Here is a 16,889-nt window from a genome sequence, read left to right as displayed (position 1 = left end):
GAATTTGGTAGGTAGTAAACTCATTCTGCTACACAAAAGCACACTGCAATGATCCTTATTATCACATAGCAGAGCCCGAGTTAGAATCTAGGCTTCCTAACCTCTAATTGGGTTTCTTCCTCCATTGATTTGATTGATTCCTTCCTCCATTTCTCTGATTAATGCTCAGTTTCTAGTTCTCCTTTCTGATACTGTATTAGGAACCCTGGAGGTGCTATCGGGTAAGTATTGGACTGTTAACAGAAGTCAATTGGTGAATTTCAAATCTCAAGCTGCTCTGCAGGAGAAAGATGAGGCTATCAGCTCCCAAGAAGGTTTACAGCCTTAGAAACCATATATAGGGTTAGTATGAGTTAGTGGGTTTTGTTTTGGGGTTTGATGACCTATTGACACATTATACCTATGAGGGGAAAGCTCTTGCCATGGGAATGGCAGCAAGCATTGGATGTGATGCTAAGGGAAAAGAATGCAGCACAGGAATGACTCTTGACTTTAGTCAGGCCCTCATAAAAGAACCTCATTTGTTTCACATATTCTGCTGCAGGACTTCGGGTCAAGATGGTTACAGTGACCCTGTTGCTCCAGTGCTGCCCAGTGCTTTCTCGGGGCTCCACAAGCCTCCTGGGCAAGTTGGTAAAGACCCACCAGTTCTTGTTTGCAGTTCGACGCTGTCCCATTTTGGCGAATCAAGGACTAACCTGTTCTACAATCCACTTTGAGGCCACCAAGGCTGGAGGAGGTAAAAAAAAAGGCGGGGGTAGACTACTGGCAAATGTAAAGACTTTCTAGGTCTTAGGAAAATTAGGAGTGATCTCTTGAAAAGTGTTAAGGCAGGATGAATTAGGACAAAACCCAGGATATGTATAGCAAGAAGGAATATAACAGCTAATTAGTCCACACAGCACTACAGAGGGCTCAGTTCAACTCACTTTTGTGGAACAGTTAATATACTGGAAATCCTTCAACTTCCCTGAGCTGCCAGGTCCAAGGTCAAGGAAGCAGTCAGCAAAGTCCTCCCTCAGGCAAGGCAGGCAGAGTCTACCTACAGGCAGCAAATAGCAGGGTGGGTCAGCAACAGTCAGTAGCATAGGAGCTTAGAAAGCAGGCCTGGATGGGATATAAAACTCAAGCAATGTAAGACAACAGGATCCACCAGGCTGGAGTTCAAGCGATGTATGCACCAGCAGCTTGGTGAAGCGGGTCTCAAAGGAGCATCAAGCTCTAGACAAGATCCCTGGGTTGGCTTGGCCCACAGGTAGTGTAGCTCACAGGATGAGGCAGAGAACTAGGTAAAGCAGCAGCTTGCTGGTCAGATCACCAGAGAGCAAAAGAGAGGGGGGTGAGCCTTGCCGAGATATTTATCTTTTTGCTCTCCAATCAAACTATGACCTGATTAATCCCACATGTTCCTATTGGCCAGGTGGGCACAATAAACCTAACTATCACAACTTATTAAAATGTGTCTGTGGTGAGTCTTTTCCCCACCAGTCTAAGAGTTGAGATATGACTTTGGCAAAGAGTAGGTTTCAGTAATTGTTGAACTGAACTTATGGCTAGAAACTAATCCCTACTTGCTCTGTTACCTTTTCCTATACACTCCATTTTCAGCCAATGCCCACTGCCCCTTCATGCTGGCAGAACTCCAGGAAGGGAAGAGCAAATTTGTGCAGAAGGCAGCCCCGGAGATCCAGGAGGATGTGAGGGCTTTCAAGAAAGGTTGGCATCAATAACCTCTATTGCTTGTGATAGAAATCACTTCAGCACAGTTCTGTGCTTGGCTAATCCAAAGGTAGTTATTACATATGCTATGACAGGAAGTATTTTCCAGGAGAACCATAGTAAAACATGACTTAGATTGTGCACTGAAATGAAAACCATTTTTACTCTGAAAATGCACGCACACCTGTGCATGTGCACACATACAGCGAGCTAAATGGATCTCACAAGGCTGTGTTCCCATATTTAAAAAGACAACTTGGGTTATCATAAATAAGAAATCTTTGGGAGCAGGTACATTCTTTAGAAGGTCAACTGGCATAGACCATCCAATAGAATCACGCTTAAAAGATAACCACATTGCTAATATCTTTTGTAAACTCTTTTGGGATATCTTTAGGGAAAATATAGCAAAATTGTATTTTAATTATGTTCATAAAGGCATAGCAAGGTACCCTGCTCTGCCCTGTGAATACCTCTCAATTCCAGGACCCAGAATGGCGGTCCTAGTTACATCACCCAAGGGAAAGTCCTAGTTAGAAGGAAAAATGCCTGACATTATAGGAGTCTTCACTCGGAGAGATGGGGAGAGGCTCAATTTGCATAGGATTTGTACTGTCTGAAAAAGGTTTCCCACTTCAGATACTTGAATTTTATTTATTTTTCTCTTTATATAAATTAAGACTATACATCCAGTACAGTAGTCAGCATCCACATGTTGCTATTTAAATTCAAAGTAAATTTTAAAAAATTAAGTTTAAATCTTAAATACATTTCAAGTGCTCATTAGGCATATGTGTCCAGTGTCTAATATATTGGACAACACCAAAAGGGCAAAAAAACATTCATCACAGAAAGTTCTAATGAACTTCCAAAAGTATTTAAAAGAACTTAATAAATAAAATAATGAAAATTAAATAATTAAATACTAAATGGCTGATCCATATAAAGTGTTTAATGCAGTATTTGGCATAAAGTAAGTGTATACATTCAGTATCTCTTATTGTTTTAACAATATGCTGAGTAAATTGGATAAGCAATATAAATTATTTATCATAGTATTCCTTGGGGGGTGTTTTTGTGACATTAAATAATATCTTTCTTTTATTATTGTAATTTGATTACTGAGAAGTCCTTAGTACATTTTTGTCCCCTATAGTTTAGTTTATTTCATAGCCACCTTTGTGGCTATTCAAGAATATTTGTTTATATATATTTGTCTTTCTGTTTTTCTTCGGTTACCTATGTATGTGTATTTATTAATAATAATTATCTATCTATCTATCTATCTATCTATCTATCTATCTATCTATCTATCTATCTATCTATCCTTTTCCTCCCTCCCTCTTAGGCCCTTACCCCTGGCTTCTCCATAACCATCATAGTCTGCTTCTTTTGGTGGGAAAACCATTTTATTCTTTTATAATAGGGATCTTAAGCAGCTTTTATCTTTATGGGATTTACTAACTTTGCCCAGCATAAAATATCTTCCTAGTTCTTCCATGTTATGAGGTATTTGATAGTTGGATCATTATTCTTTAGGTGTGCATAGTATTATTCTATTGTATGAATATACCAAATTTTATGTATTCAGTTCTCCGCAGACATTTGGTTGTTTCCATCTTTTAGGTATTGTGAATTGTGCTGCGATAAATACGGGTATACATGCATCTGTTTATGTTTTGCTTTTTCCTTTTCTTTAGGATAGATACCAAGTCGAGGGATTTCTATTCTCATTTGTTTGAGAAAGTACCATACCGGTTTCCACAATGGCTATACAATTTAGCAACCCTACTAGAAATACATGAGGATACCAATCTCAGCACATCCTCTCCAGCATTTGCTATTTTTAAATTTTTAAAACTTTGCTATCAATGCTATTGTGAGTTAGTGTCACTTTGTCTTAATTTGCATTTCTCAAATTTCTCATGATAAAGAGCCATTTGTTTGTCGCTTGGATGGCATCTTTGGTGACTTGTCTAATTATGTCTTTTGCCCATTTAAAAAATTGAATTGTTTATCATTTATTTCAGTTTTCTATAAATTGTAGAAATTAGATTTTTATCCATTGTATCATTGTTAAAGTGTTTTTGGCTTTTTAAAAACCATCTTGTGGTTTTCTTTGTACTGTATCATGAGTTCGTTTGCTAAACATAAACGTTGCATTTTTAGGAAGTCAAAGTCTTTGATTTTGTCTTCAGTTGTATGAGTGTTTTACATGATGTTTGGTAGTGGGTTTATACCTTGTTTTAGAGCCCTTTAATTTGTCCCTATTTTAAAAATCAGTGATCTTTGTAGTTCTAGAGTTTCCATTTAGATCTTTAATCTATCTTGAGTTCATTTTAAAATTTGAGGTGTGAATTCCAATTTATTCTTATGCAAATGGAGATACAATTTTGCCCGCATAATTTGTTGAAGAGACTTTCTCTTCCACATTTAATGTATTCCCACACATTATCAAAAACCAATTGTGTATAAGTGCATGGCTTAACTTCTAGGTTCTACATTCTGTTCCATTGGTCTATATATCTGTAGTTGTGCCATTACTTCAATGTTTTGATTACTGTGGCTATGTAATAGACTTATTTTTTATTAAAACATTATTTGTTTATTTATTTAAATACTTTTATTTTGGGATTCTTACATCTCTTATCACAATCATCAAGTGTGTCAAGCATATTTGCACATATGCTGCCATCATCATTTTCAAAGCATTCTCTTCCCACTTGAGTCCCTGATATTAGATCCTTTCTTCCCCCTCCCTCACCCATCCACCCTTCCTCACGAAACCTTGATAAGTTATTGATTATTATTTTCATATTTCACATCGTACTTTCCGCCATTCATTCACTTTTCCATTGTTCATCCCCCTGAGAAGGGGTTATAGGTTGATCTTTGTGATGAATTCCCCTTTCTACCCCCACCCTCCCCTTATCTCCTGGTGTATCTATGCTCATTGTTCACACTGAGGGCTTTATCTATCCTGGATTCCCTGTGTTGCAGGCTCTTCTCTGTAGCAGTGTACATGTTCTGGTGTAATTTTATTTGTAAGGTAGAATTGAGGTCATGACAGTGGGGGTAAAGAAGCACCAAAGAACTAGAGGAAAGTTGTGTATTTTATCGGTGCTATACTGCACCCTGACAAGTTCATTTCTTCCCTGTGATCCCTCTGTAGGGGCACCTCCAATTGTCCACAAATGGGCATTGGGTCTCCAATCCCCCCCCCCCATTTACCTTGTTAACCCTCCCCTCCATTTACCTTGGGTATGATTTTGTTCTGGGTCTTAGATGCCTGTTAAATGATCCCATCAACACCGCATGATCACACAGGATGGTGTGCTTCTTCCAAGTGGGCTTTGTTGCTTATCATCTAGGTGGTCATTTGTTTATCTTCAAGCCTGGCTATATCTTTTGATAGCTGGGTATCATCTTTGGCTATATCTTTTGATAGCTATATCTTTTGATACTGGGTATATCTTTTGATATACTGGCTATAGCTTTGGAAACTCTGGATATATCTTTTGATAGCTGGATATCATCAACTTTCTTCACCACATTTACTTATGCACCCATTTTGTCTTCAGCGATCATGTCAGGTAGGTGAGCATCACAGAATGTTGGATTGTTAGAACAAAGTGATCTTGTGGTGAGGGAGTACTTGAGTCGATGCCAAATGTCCACCTGCAACCTTCATTCTTAACATATAGACATGAGTACATAGTTCTATTCCCCTCTCATTATGTACATTTACATATGTACACGCTTGTATTTAGACCTCTATAAATATCCTTTGAATCCTGGTTCTTTTCTCTATTTCCTTTTACTTTCCTCTTGTCCGACTATCATGTTAGGCCTTCATTTGGTTTTAGTAATTCCTCACTGCTACATTGTCTTTGATTAAGCCTGACTAGGCATCCTGTGCCCATTGATTTTAGTTCACTTGTTGTTCCCTTGTCCCAGGGTTGGTTCACCCCCTCCTTCCCCTTTCCTATTTCCTGTTCTCCCGTATCACCCTGGAACCATTGATTCCATTCTTTTCATCTCCAAATTATATATCCCGCTATGTTATCTGGATAGATATGCAGATTCCTTAATAAGCACAAAACCTCCAGCAAAGCCAAATAAAACAACAAAGGAAGTCAAGACTAACAAAACAATAACAGCACAACAACAAAACAACAACAAAGGAACCACTGACAAAAATGGAAAGCCTTATAAATAGCGCAAGGTCTGTTTGGTGGCCTTTATGAGTGTTTTCCAGTTGAGTCTGATGGGGTGCCACACTCTGTCTCCAGTGTATTTTTGCTATTCCCCAGGCTGCTCTGTTGCATGCCTTTAGTGTTTCTCCTCAGGGTGATGGGTTCAGATTGTACACAATTTGCTTACTGTGTCTCCAGTATTGGCCAGCAGCACTATCATTTAGTGAGGGATTTTGTGTCTCATGATGGGGCTGGCCCTATGGTCCTCTCTGTATGTTGTCTGCTCTGAGCAGGAATATCATCCTCGGGGCTTGGTGGGCCAGATGTCCTCCCTTTCCTCCCCATCCCTATTCGTTTCTCCTGTGTGTTCTAATAAGACAAGCCCTCTCCACAAGCTGTAGCCCCCGTGCTATCCTCTGAAGTGAATTCTTCTTAGGAAGGGCGGGGGGTGTCCACAGAGTTCGGATAGGGGCCATCCCCACAGACCTCTCTATTGGTTCCCTGGTACATGTCAGAATGTTGTAGTCACGTCTTGGTGCCTCAGGTTGAATTGAAGCCTTGTTTCTATCTCCCTATTCTGTGGATACATAAATAATAAACTCCACTTGGGTGGGTTAGTGCCCTGCTCCCACCCATGACTTGACCCCCCACCCATGACTTTTTTTTTCTTTCTTTCCTCCTCTTATTAGTGGACTTCCATATATATCCCTGGATTGGGTTTTGTCCCAGTCATAGTTGCTGGATATCATTCCAGAGAGGTATATACATAGTAGCTTTCCCCCTGTTTTTATTCTTAATCTTACCTTAGCAGACTCAGGTTGTACTTGTCCTTTTGTGCTTGGCTGAGTTCATTTCACATGATCTCCTCGAGTTCTTCCCATTTGGCAATGCGCTTCAAGTGTTCATTGCTGCTTTTGAGGGATGCGTAGTACTCCCTTGTATGTAAGTACCACAGTTTCTTGATCCATCTGTTGATTCGTCTGTTGGTGGAAATTTGAGTTGTTTCCAACTCCTTGTAACTGAGAACTGTGCCACAATGAACATTGGAGCACAGATATCTGGCCCTGATATTTTTCTTGTCTCTTCTTGGTATATGCCCAGTAAAGAGATTCCAGGGTCATATGGTAGCTCAATTTCCATCTGTTTCAGATATCATCAAATTGATTTCCATAATGGCTGGACATACCTAAAGGTCCAACACCAATGGAACAGCCCCTCAACATTTTTCACTTTCTGATTTTTTGAATTGGGCTATCTTTGAGGGTGTTAGGTGGTATCTCACAGTTGTTTTAATTTGCATTTCTCTTATGGCTAATTATCGAGAACATTTTCTCATATGGTTATTGGCGATTCAGATTTCTGCCTCTGTGAAACTTCTGTTCAGGCCCTTTGCCCATTAGTGGGCAGTTAGTTTTTTCTTATTAAAAGTTTGAAAAGTCTTGTAGATTTTAGTAATAAGGCCTTTGTCTGATGAGCCATTGCTAAAGATGTTTTCCCAGTGTGAGGGCTCTCTTGGTGAATTCTTTTGATCTTCACAAGTGTTTTATCTTCAAAATATCCCACTTGTGATTTTGTGACTTCGTGACTTCTCTGTATTTGTATTCTTCCCTACTTCTGATAGCCTATTCATTCTTTGTGTCAAATTTCTCAGACTTATTCCAATTCCCTCATTCATGGTCCTGATAGTTTAGGTCCTGATAGTTTAGTTTGCCTCAAGGTCTGTGATCCACTTTGTATTTATTCTTGTACATGGAGTGAGGTAAGGTCCTTGCTTCATTTTCTGCAGGTAAATATCCATTTTCCAGTACCAATTATTGAAGAGGGTATCTGCTTCCCATCTGATATTTTTGGGCCCTTATCAAAAATCACTTGTCTGTATGCTGATGGTTTTATTTCTGGGGTTTCAGATCTTTTCCATTGGTCTGATTATCTGTCATACCAGTACCTCACTGTTCTGACCACTGTGGCTGTATAATATATGCTAAAGTCAGCTAGAACAAGCCTTCCCATTTTGTCCTTCTTTTTGAGTTCTCTGCTAATTCTGGGCTTCTTCCCTATCCATATGTAGTTGGTAATCAATTTTTCCTATTGTTTGAAGAAGGATAATTGTATTTGTATCGGTATAGCTTTAAACTTACATATTGCCTTGGGCAAAACTGACATCTTTACTATATTGAGTTTTCCAATCTGTGAGCCTGGGATTGTCTTCCATTAGCTGAAGTCACTCTTGGTTTCCTGTAATAGTGTTCTGTGGTTTTCCTTGTACAAATCTGTTTTGTTTTTTTAATGTCAGGTATATCCCTAGATATTTCAGTTTGTGCTTAAGTATTGTGAATGGTACTACCCTTTTGATCCTCTCTTCTGTGGTTTTGTCCAATATGTATAACGATCTGATAGACTTGTGTTTACTGATCTTGTATCCTGCCACTCTGCCATATTCCTCTATTGCTTCCAACGCTCTACTTGTGGAGTTTTGATATTTAAAATTATATTGTCTGTGAATAATGATAGTTTCACCTCTTTCTTCTCCAGATGAATACCTTTGGTGTCTTTTCTTTGTCTTATGCTGTTAGCTGGGACCTCCAGTACGATGTTAAATATGAGCGGATGAAAGGGACATCCTTATCTCGTCCTGTTTTTCAGTGGGATTGTTTTAATCTTTTCTCCATTTATTTCCACATTGGCTGTTGGTTTATCATATGCAACTTGTAGAATATTGAGAAAATTTCCTTCCATTCCTATCTTCTTGAGATTCTTAAACATGAATGGGTGTTTGATGTAGTCAAATGCTTTCCCCCATCTATCGATGTTATCATGTCATTCTTATAATTTCTCATGCCAATGTGGTGAATAATACTAATGTTCTTTCGTATGTTGAACCATCCCTGAATCCCTGGTATGATTCCCACTTAGTCATGGTGAATTATTTGTTTTATATGCTTTTTAATTCTATTGGCCAGTATTGTGTTAAGGAGTTTTGCTTCGATTTTCATTAGGGATATTCGTCTGTAACGTTCAATTCTTGTGGTGTCCTTGCCCACTTTAGGTATCAAAGTTATACTGGCTTCATAGAAAGAAGTTTTCCATATTTTTCTATGTTCTGGAAAAGTTTTTGTAGGTTTGGTGTCAGTTCTTCCCAGAATGCCTGGTAGAATTCTCCTGTGAAGCCATCTGGCCCAGGGTATATTTCTGTTGGTTATCTTTTGATAATCTTGTTTATTTCTTCTGTTGCTATGAATCTCTTGAGGTTCTTGATGTCCATGTGGGATAGTCTAGGGAAGGATTGGTTTTCCAAGTATTTGTGCATGTCTTCCAAGTTATTGAATTTTTTAGAGTACAGGCCTTCATAATACTGTGTAATGACCTTTTGATGTCATTGGGGTGCTTTATAATGTACCCTGTTTCATCCTTCATCCTTGCTATTGAAGTTTGTCCCTTCCTTTCTTTGCTTAAGTTTGCAGTGGTCTATCAATTCTGTTAATCCATTTTAGTTGCATTATTTTTTCCATTGGTTTCTTGTTTTACCTCTCCTTTATCTCAGCTCTGATTTTTATTCTTTGTTTATTTTTGCTGTTAGTAGGATTGTTCTCTTGACTGCTCTACATGGTGTAAATTTTGTGGCAACATATCAAGCATAATTCTCTCTTCCTTTTTCATGTGTGCATGTATTGCTATCAGCCTTCCTCTGATAGATGCCTTGGTTGTGTCCCAAAAGTTTTGGTACATCGTATATTCATTCTCATTGGTTTCTAGAAATTCCTGATTTCACCTTTGATTTGAGCTGATACTCACTTATTTTGCAATGGAGTTATTGATACTCAAATTGTTTGCACTTATTTTCATGGTCCTTTTGTTGATTTCCAGCCTTATTCCATAGAGATTGGAGATAGTAGTCTGTATAATCTCTACGTGCTTGAATTTACTCAGGGTTGACTTGTGTTACAGCATTTGGTCTATCTTTGAGTGTGTGCCATGTGGACTTTAAAAGAATGTGATTTATTTTTCATTGGGGTGGAACACTCTGAAAATATCTATCAGGACATGTCTTCCAATGGTGCTGTTTAGATCTGTACCCTCCTTGTTAAGTATTTTTCCCTGTGATCTGTCTTTCTCAAAGAGTGGTGTATTAAAGTTGCCTACTATAATTGTTGAGGCTTTAATTTCTTCTTTCATCTTTTGGATTGATTTACGAATTTGGCATGTCTCTTGTTGGGCGCATATATATTTATTAAGCTCACTGGTTCTTGGTATACTGTTCTCTTGAGCATTATATAGTGCCTCTTTTTCTCTTGTTATGGCTTATACCTTTAGATCAATTTTGTCAGAGATGAAGATTACTACCTCTGCCTTGATTTGAATTGACATTTTCATGGTAAATTTTTCTCCAGCCTTTAATTCCCCACCTGTTTTTGTTTGTAAGCTTGAGATGTGTCTCCTGTAGGCAGGAGATTAATGGGTTATGTTTTCTAAGCTAGTCTGTTAGCCTCTGCTTTTTAATGCCTGAGATTAGTCCATTGATATTCAATGTTATTACATCAATCTGTGGACTCTGACATCATCTTGTACCTTGTGTGTTGTTTACCTACCTACCTAACTCATTGGTTTGTGATGTGTATGTGTTTGGTTCATTCTTGCCTTCTTTCCACTATTGAACTAATTCTATCTTTGTGCCTGTTTTCTCTTTGTTGTCCTCTGGGTGGTGTTGCTATATGTGGCAGTATCTTATTTATGCTTGTTGAGTGCTATTCTTCTGCCCATATTGGGTCAGAAAGGATCTTTTTTAGGACTGGGTTTCTTTTTACATATTCTTTGAATTTTTCTTTGGGAAGACTCTTACTTCTCCATCTGTCTTAATAGATAATTTGGCAGTATATAGTATTCTGGGGTTTGTGTTGTTTTCTTTCAATTTTTGGAGTATGTTATTCTACTCTCTCCTCTTCTTCATCGTGTCTGCTGATAGTTCTCAACATATTCTTATTTGGGTACTTTTATACGTGTCTATTTGTCGTCCCCCCCCAGCTGTTCTTATGATTTTCTCTTTTTCTTCATTATTGGACAATTTAACTAATATGTGTCTTGGTGACATCTTGGGTTTCCATCTGCCTGCTGTTCTTTTGGCCTCCTCAATGGTTGTCTGATGTGCATTTATTAACCTGTGGAATTTTTCCTCTAAGTGGTGTAGTGTAGTGGAGAGTGGGCCTGATTTCCCCAGCTGTGTGTGAAGCCAACATTTTGGGGCAGGAGCTCCCCAAAAAGGGCCGTCAGAGTTTCCCTAGTGAGAGTGAAGTGGCCTGGAGGCTGGTAGTGACTTGTGGAAGAAAATAGAGGGAGAGGAGACAAAAGCAAAAATAAAAAACAAATTAAAATAGAGACACCCAAAAAGCAGAGACAAAATAACAAAAAAAGAGCCAAAAACGAAAACAACAGAGTATGAAAACTGAATCTGCTGAGACTGTGGAGGAAAATAGAGAAGAGATAGAAGAATAGGATTAAAGAAGAAGAAAAAAACAGAAAAAGGGTTAGCTGAGCCATGCTGTGCCTTGTGCAGCACTACCTCGTGTGGTGTGTAGCACTGCCACAGGAGGCAGGCTGTAGCTCTCCCTGCTAGTTAGGTTATGTTGCCTTAGGCAGAGGGTAGTGAGCTGCAATCCAGCAGTGGTATGTGGAAGGTAAAAGAGGGAGAGGAGTGAAGCAGAAAAGAATATAAAAAGAAGTAGAGAGAAGAAAGAAAGAAAATTAAAAGAAAGAGAAAGAAGGGAAAACACAACTGTGATCACTAAGACTGACTGGTGGAAAAAGAGAGAAGAAAAAAATAAAGAGTAAAAAAATTAAAAAATAAAGAGTAAGGGATAGCTGCTCCCTGATTACCTGAATGTGGAACTGAAGGGGTTTAAAACCTGCACCAAGGTAGCAGGTTTTTGTGCCCTTTTGGTATAAGGTCTCACCAGTGCTGGGGAGAATTGTTCTATTCAGCAAGATCACTGGCCAGATGCAGGTTTCCTCAGCAACGTGGAATGCTGTAGAGGGCTGTCACAGCTGCCTTTTGTGATATACCGTGTTCCCACAGAAGGCAGGATGGTGTTTACCCTCCAGTTTGGGTAGAGTTGCCCTAGGCAGAGGGTAGTGCCCAGATGCTAGCAGTGGCATGTGAAAGGAAAGAGAGGGAAAGAAGAGAAAAAGAAAGAAAAAGAGAAACAAAACAAAACAAAACTGGACCTGCTGAGATCAACTGCAGTGGGAAAGATAGAAGGTAGAGAGAATAAAGAGAGAAGAAAAAGAATAGTAAGTAGATAGCTGAGACCTGATCATCTGATCATGGGCCTACAGGAGTTCCAACCCTGCCTCAAGGTAGCGGAGGTAATGTGCCCAATTGGTGTAGGGTCCCACAGATGCTGGGCAGAATTAGACTTAAAGGCAAGATCACAGCAGAGGCCAGGCAGCAGTTCCCGCAGCAATGTTGAACGCTGGAGATTACTGGCATAGCTGCCTTGTTCTGTATACAACACTGCAGCAGGGTTGGGCGAAAGTTCCCTCAGCCACGCATAGGGCCCCAGGACAGGCAGGGGAACCCCTAGCCACATGGAAGACAGGCAGAACTTCCACAGCTGTGTGTAGGATCATTACTGAGGGCAGACAGTAGCTCTCCCAGTTCATTTTGCGGAGTTGCCCCAGCTTGTGCTAAGACCACTGATTCCCCAACAGCTCAGAGTTTTGGGGTTCCCCCACCACTCGGTGGAAATGAATTAAATTAAATTAAATGGCCCCTGGTTCTGGGCTCTAGGTATGTGCTCAATGAGCCTTTCTGAAACTGAGGCTCTCTCCAGAGGGCCTTTGTTATGTTTAAATCCTCTGGGCTCTGTAGCTAACTTCTGGCATTCTTTACCATTGGCTCCCTTATTATGATAATGTATGGTAAAAGACTCATTCTGCCAGTTTGTCTTGGACTTAAACAATGAACCTGGAATTTGCAGTTATTACTGACAAAGTAATTTTTCTCTTTTTAATATTGGGCTTACGGGTTGCCCTGATTTTGGGACTGTCAAGCTGACCCCAGAGGAGGAGATTTGCATATCAGAGAAGTTGTTTTCTTTTTGGCCAACTGGAACTGAATTCGTTCTCCTTGGCTATGCAAACCTTCTTATGCTCTGCCACCTGCTGATATCTGACTCAGGTAAATTTCCTGATGTCTTCAATTGCTCCAAATTTATGGTTACCCATGCTGACCCTGTCCGCCAGGTTATGAGTGCAAGGCAGCTAACAGCATGGGGAGCTCTGGTGTGGAGTCCTGTGACTAATTTTCAGAGGATCTCCTCAAGTATGGTATTATTACGCCTTTTTGATGTCAACATGGAGAAATCTGTACTCGCTGCTGGCCTACAGTGCTGGTAGCTGCTCTATCCGGAGCCCAGCCCAACGAACCTAGAGCATTTCAGTGTGTTCTTGGTTTACTTTGTCAGTGAAAAATTTAAAAAGCGGGGTTCAGGACAGACTCTATTACCCTGATTCTAATATTAGGACTCCTCCTCCCAGTCTCCTTCACCTGACCTCCCGATTTTCTGGTCTGGCAGAAAATTATTAAAATATATTACATCTTCCGTCTTCCTTATGTAATAGATTTTTAAATCAGAGAATAAGAGGCTTCCTACAGTGTCCTTTGTTTTTAGGAGTGCTTTGCTTGTCCTGGAATTATTTTGTTTCCATATAAAATGGGTGGTTAGTCTTTCAATTTCTCTGAAAAATTGTTCTGGGATTTGGATACGAATTGCACCAAATATAGATTGCTTTACTTAATATTCATACTTTAAAAAATAATTTTAAGTTTTCCTACCCATGAACATGGAAGCAGCAGTAAAGAGATAAAACATTACATTGTACTGGGTAAATCAACTGCCGAAGGCCTCTTTAAAGTGTTGAAAAACAAGGAAGTTACTTTGAAGAATAAAGTGTGTCTGACTCAAGCCATGATATTTTAAATTGTCTCATATTCATGAGAAAGTTGGATATTGAATAAGGAAGACCAACGAAGAATCAATGCATTTGAATCATGGTACTTGTAAAGACTAAAGTAACTTGGACTGCCAAAAGAAAAACAATATGCCTCAGAAAAAATTGTCAGAATTCTCAGGAATAGTAAGATTTATTTCACATATTTTAGATATATTATAAGAAAAGAACATCATGCTTAGTGAAGTAGAGGAACAGCAAAAAAACAAAAAGAGGAAGAACCTCTACAAGATGGATTGACACAGTGGCTGCAACAACAGGCTCAAATATAAGAACAATTATGAGAAAGTTGAAGCACTGGTCAGTATTTATTCTGCTTTATACAGGATATCTGTGAGTTAGAACCAACTAGACTGTACTTAAAAAAATGAAGCAACATCATGAACGTGGAACATTCTTCCATTTATGTAGTTCTCTTTTAGTTTCTTTTCATAATATGTTGTAGTTTTCTTTTTAACATCTTTTTTCTCTGCTTAGGTTTATTCCTAAGTATTTCACCTTTGGGGTGGTTATTGTAAATGGTATTTTCTTCTAAATTTTTTTCTCAGTGTTATCTTTCTTAGTATACAGGAACCCGATTGAATTTCTTATGCTGATTTTGTAGTCTGTCCCATTGTTAAATTTCATATTTAGTTTAATCAATTCACATACTTAAATTTTGGGATTTTCTTGGTATAGAATCTTTTGCAAACACAAAGCATTTTACTTCTTCTTTGCCAACATGGATTTCATTTACTTTTGATGTCTAATAGCCTTCAGTGCAACATTACAAGTTGTTGTTAGGTTCTGTTGAGTTAGTTTGACTTATAGCAACTCTAAGTACAACAGAATGAAACACCGCCCAGTCCTACGCCATTGTCACAATTGTTTTTTATGTTTGAGATCATACGTTTCTAATTTTCAATGTCCCTCCACTTTACCAAAAATGATATCTTTCTCCAGGGACTGGTCTCTCCTGATAACACGTCCAAAGTAAATGGGGCAAAGTATAGCCATCCTTGTCTCTTAGGAGTATTTTGGCTGCATTTATGAGACAGACGTGTTTCTGTTTCTAGATTTGTCCATATATTCTAGGTTTCTGAATTGGTTGAGGTATAGTTTTTCATATTATATGATTATCTTTTTTATTTTGGTTGGTTTTGTGTGATGTAGCCAATCCATTTATTATTTGTGATATTTGCATATTCTCCTTTTCTTTTGTTAAGCTTGCCGGTAGTTTATCAGTTTCTAATTCTTTCAAAGAACCAACTTCTTGTAATTCATTTTTTCTTTTTCCTTTTTTTTCGGATTGAATTATTTTTGCACTGATCTTTTCTTCTAGCTGATAAGTATTCGTTTTGCTGCTATTGTTCTAATTATTTTAGATTTGGGCTTAAGGTGTTGGTTTTGTTTCTTCTTTTTTGATGTGTGAACTTACTGATATAAATTGTTCTCTGAGTACTGCCTTTGCTGTGTCCTAAAACATTTTAAACTTTTAGGAAGTTGTATTTTCTTTTTTTTTAATTAAAAAAATTTTAAACATTTTATTAGGGGCTCATACAACTCTTATCAAAATCCATACATATACATACATCAATTGTATAAAGCACATCCCTACATTCTTTGCCCTAATCAATTTCAATGCATTTGCTCTCCACTTAAGCCCTTTGCATCAGGTCCTCTTTCCACCCCCCTCCCTCCCCGTTCCCCCCTCCCTCATGAGCCCTTGATAATTTATAGATTGTTATTTTGTCATATCTTGCCTTATCCAGACTCTCCCTCCCCCCTCCTTCTCTGCCGTCCGTCTCCCAGGGAGGAGGTTACATGTGGATCCTTGTAATGGGTTCCCCCTTTCCATCCCACTCACCCTCTACTCTCCCAGTATCGCCCCTCACACCCCTGGTCCTGAAGGTATCAGCCACCCTGGATTCCCTGTGCCTCCAGCTCCCATATGCACCAGTGTACAACCTCTGCCCTATCCAGTCCTGCAAGGTAGAATTCGGATCATGGTAGTTGGGGGGAGGAAGCATCCAGGATCTGGGGGAAAGCTGTGTTCTTCATCAGTACTATATCACACCCTGACTGACCCATCTCCTCTTCTAAACCCCTCTGTAAGGGGATCTCCAGTGGCCGACAAATGGGTTTTGGGTCTCCACTCTGCACTTCCCCTTCATTCACTATTATATATATATATATATATATATATATATATATATATATATATATATATATATATACACACATACACACACATATATATTTTTTGCATGATGTGTTATACCTGGTCCCTTTGGCACCTTCTGATAGCACAGGCTGGTGTCTTTCTTCCATGTGGACTTTGTTGCTTCTGAGCTAGATGGCCGCTTGTTCACCTTCAAACTTTAAGACCCCAGACACTATCTCTTTTGATAGCCGGGCACCATCAGCTTTCTTCGCCACATTTGCTTATGCACCCGTTTGTCTTCAGCGATCGTATCATGGAGGTGTGCAGCCAATGATATGATTTTTTGTTTTTGATGCCTGATAACTGATCCCTTCAGGACCTTGTGATCACACAGGCTGGTGTGTTCTTCCATGTGGGCTTTGTTGCTTCTGAGCTAGATGGCCGCTTGTTTATCTTCAAGCCTTTAAGACCCCAGACACTATCTCTTTTGATAGCCGGGCACCATCAGCTTTCTTCACCACATTTACTTGTTCACCCGCTTTGGCTTCAGCAGTTGTGTCGAGAGGGTGAGCATCAGAGTGCCAATTTAATAAAAGAAAGTATTTATGCATTGAGGGAGTGCTTGAGTAGAGGCCCAAGGTCCTTCTGCCACCTTAATACTAAACCTATAAATATAGACACATAGATCTATTTCCCCATCCTCATATATATATATTTGCATGTACATGTCTTTGTGTAGACCTCTATAAATGCCCTTTGACTCCTAGCTCTTTCCTCCATCTCCCTTGACCTTCCTCCTGCCCCACTACCATGCTCCGTCCCCACCT

The 16,889-nt window shown here is 39.2% G+C and overlaps 1 protein-coding gene across 1 annotated transcript in view; it reads left to right on the top strand.

Moving 5' to 3' along the window:
• The first annotated feature begins 552 nt into the window (after nucleotides 1-552).
• ALAS2 (5'-aminolevulinate synthase 2) overlaps nucleotides 553-16,889 on the top strand; it is a 46,297-nt gene continuing 29,960 nt past the window's right edge. The window contains exons 1-2 of the mRNA XM_075538835.1: nucleotides 553-739; nucleotides 1,609-1,716. Of these exons, the coding sequence (XP_075394950.1) occupies nucleotides 559-739; nucleotides 1,609-1,716 (289 nt within the window). The 5' untranslated portion in view covers nucleotides 553-558. The remainder of the gene's footprint in view (nucleotides 740-1,608; nucleotides 1,717-16,889) is intronic.

The sequence above is a fragment of the Tenrec ecaudatus genome, chromosome X (genome assembly GCF_050624435.1).
Source record: "Tenrec ecaudatus isolate mTenEca1 chromosome X, mTenEca1.hap1, whole genome shotgun sequence".
Classification (NCBI taxonomy): domain Eukaryota; kingdom Metazoa; phylum Chordata; class Mammalia; order Afrosoricida; family Tenrecidae; genus Tenrec; species Tenrec ecaudatus.
This window is presented reverse-complemented; position numbering and strand designations above follow the sequence as displayed.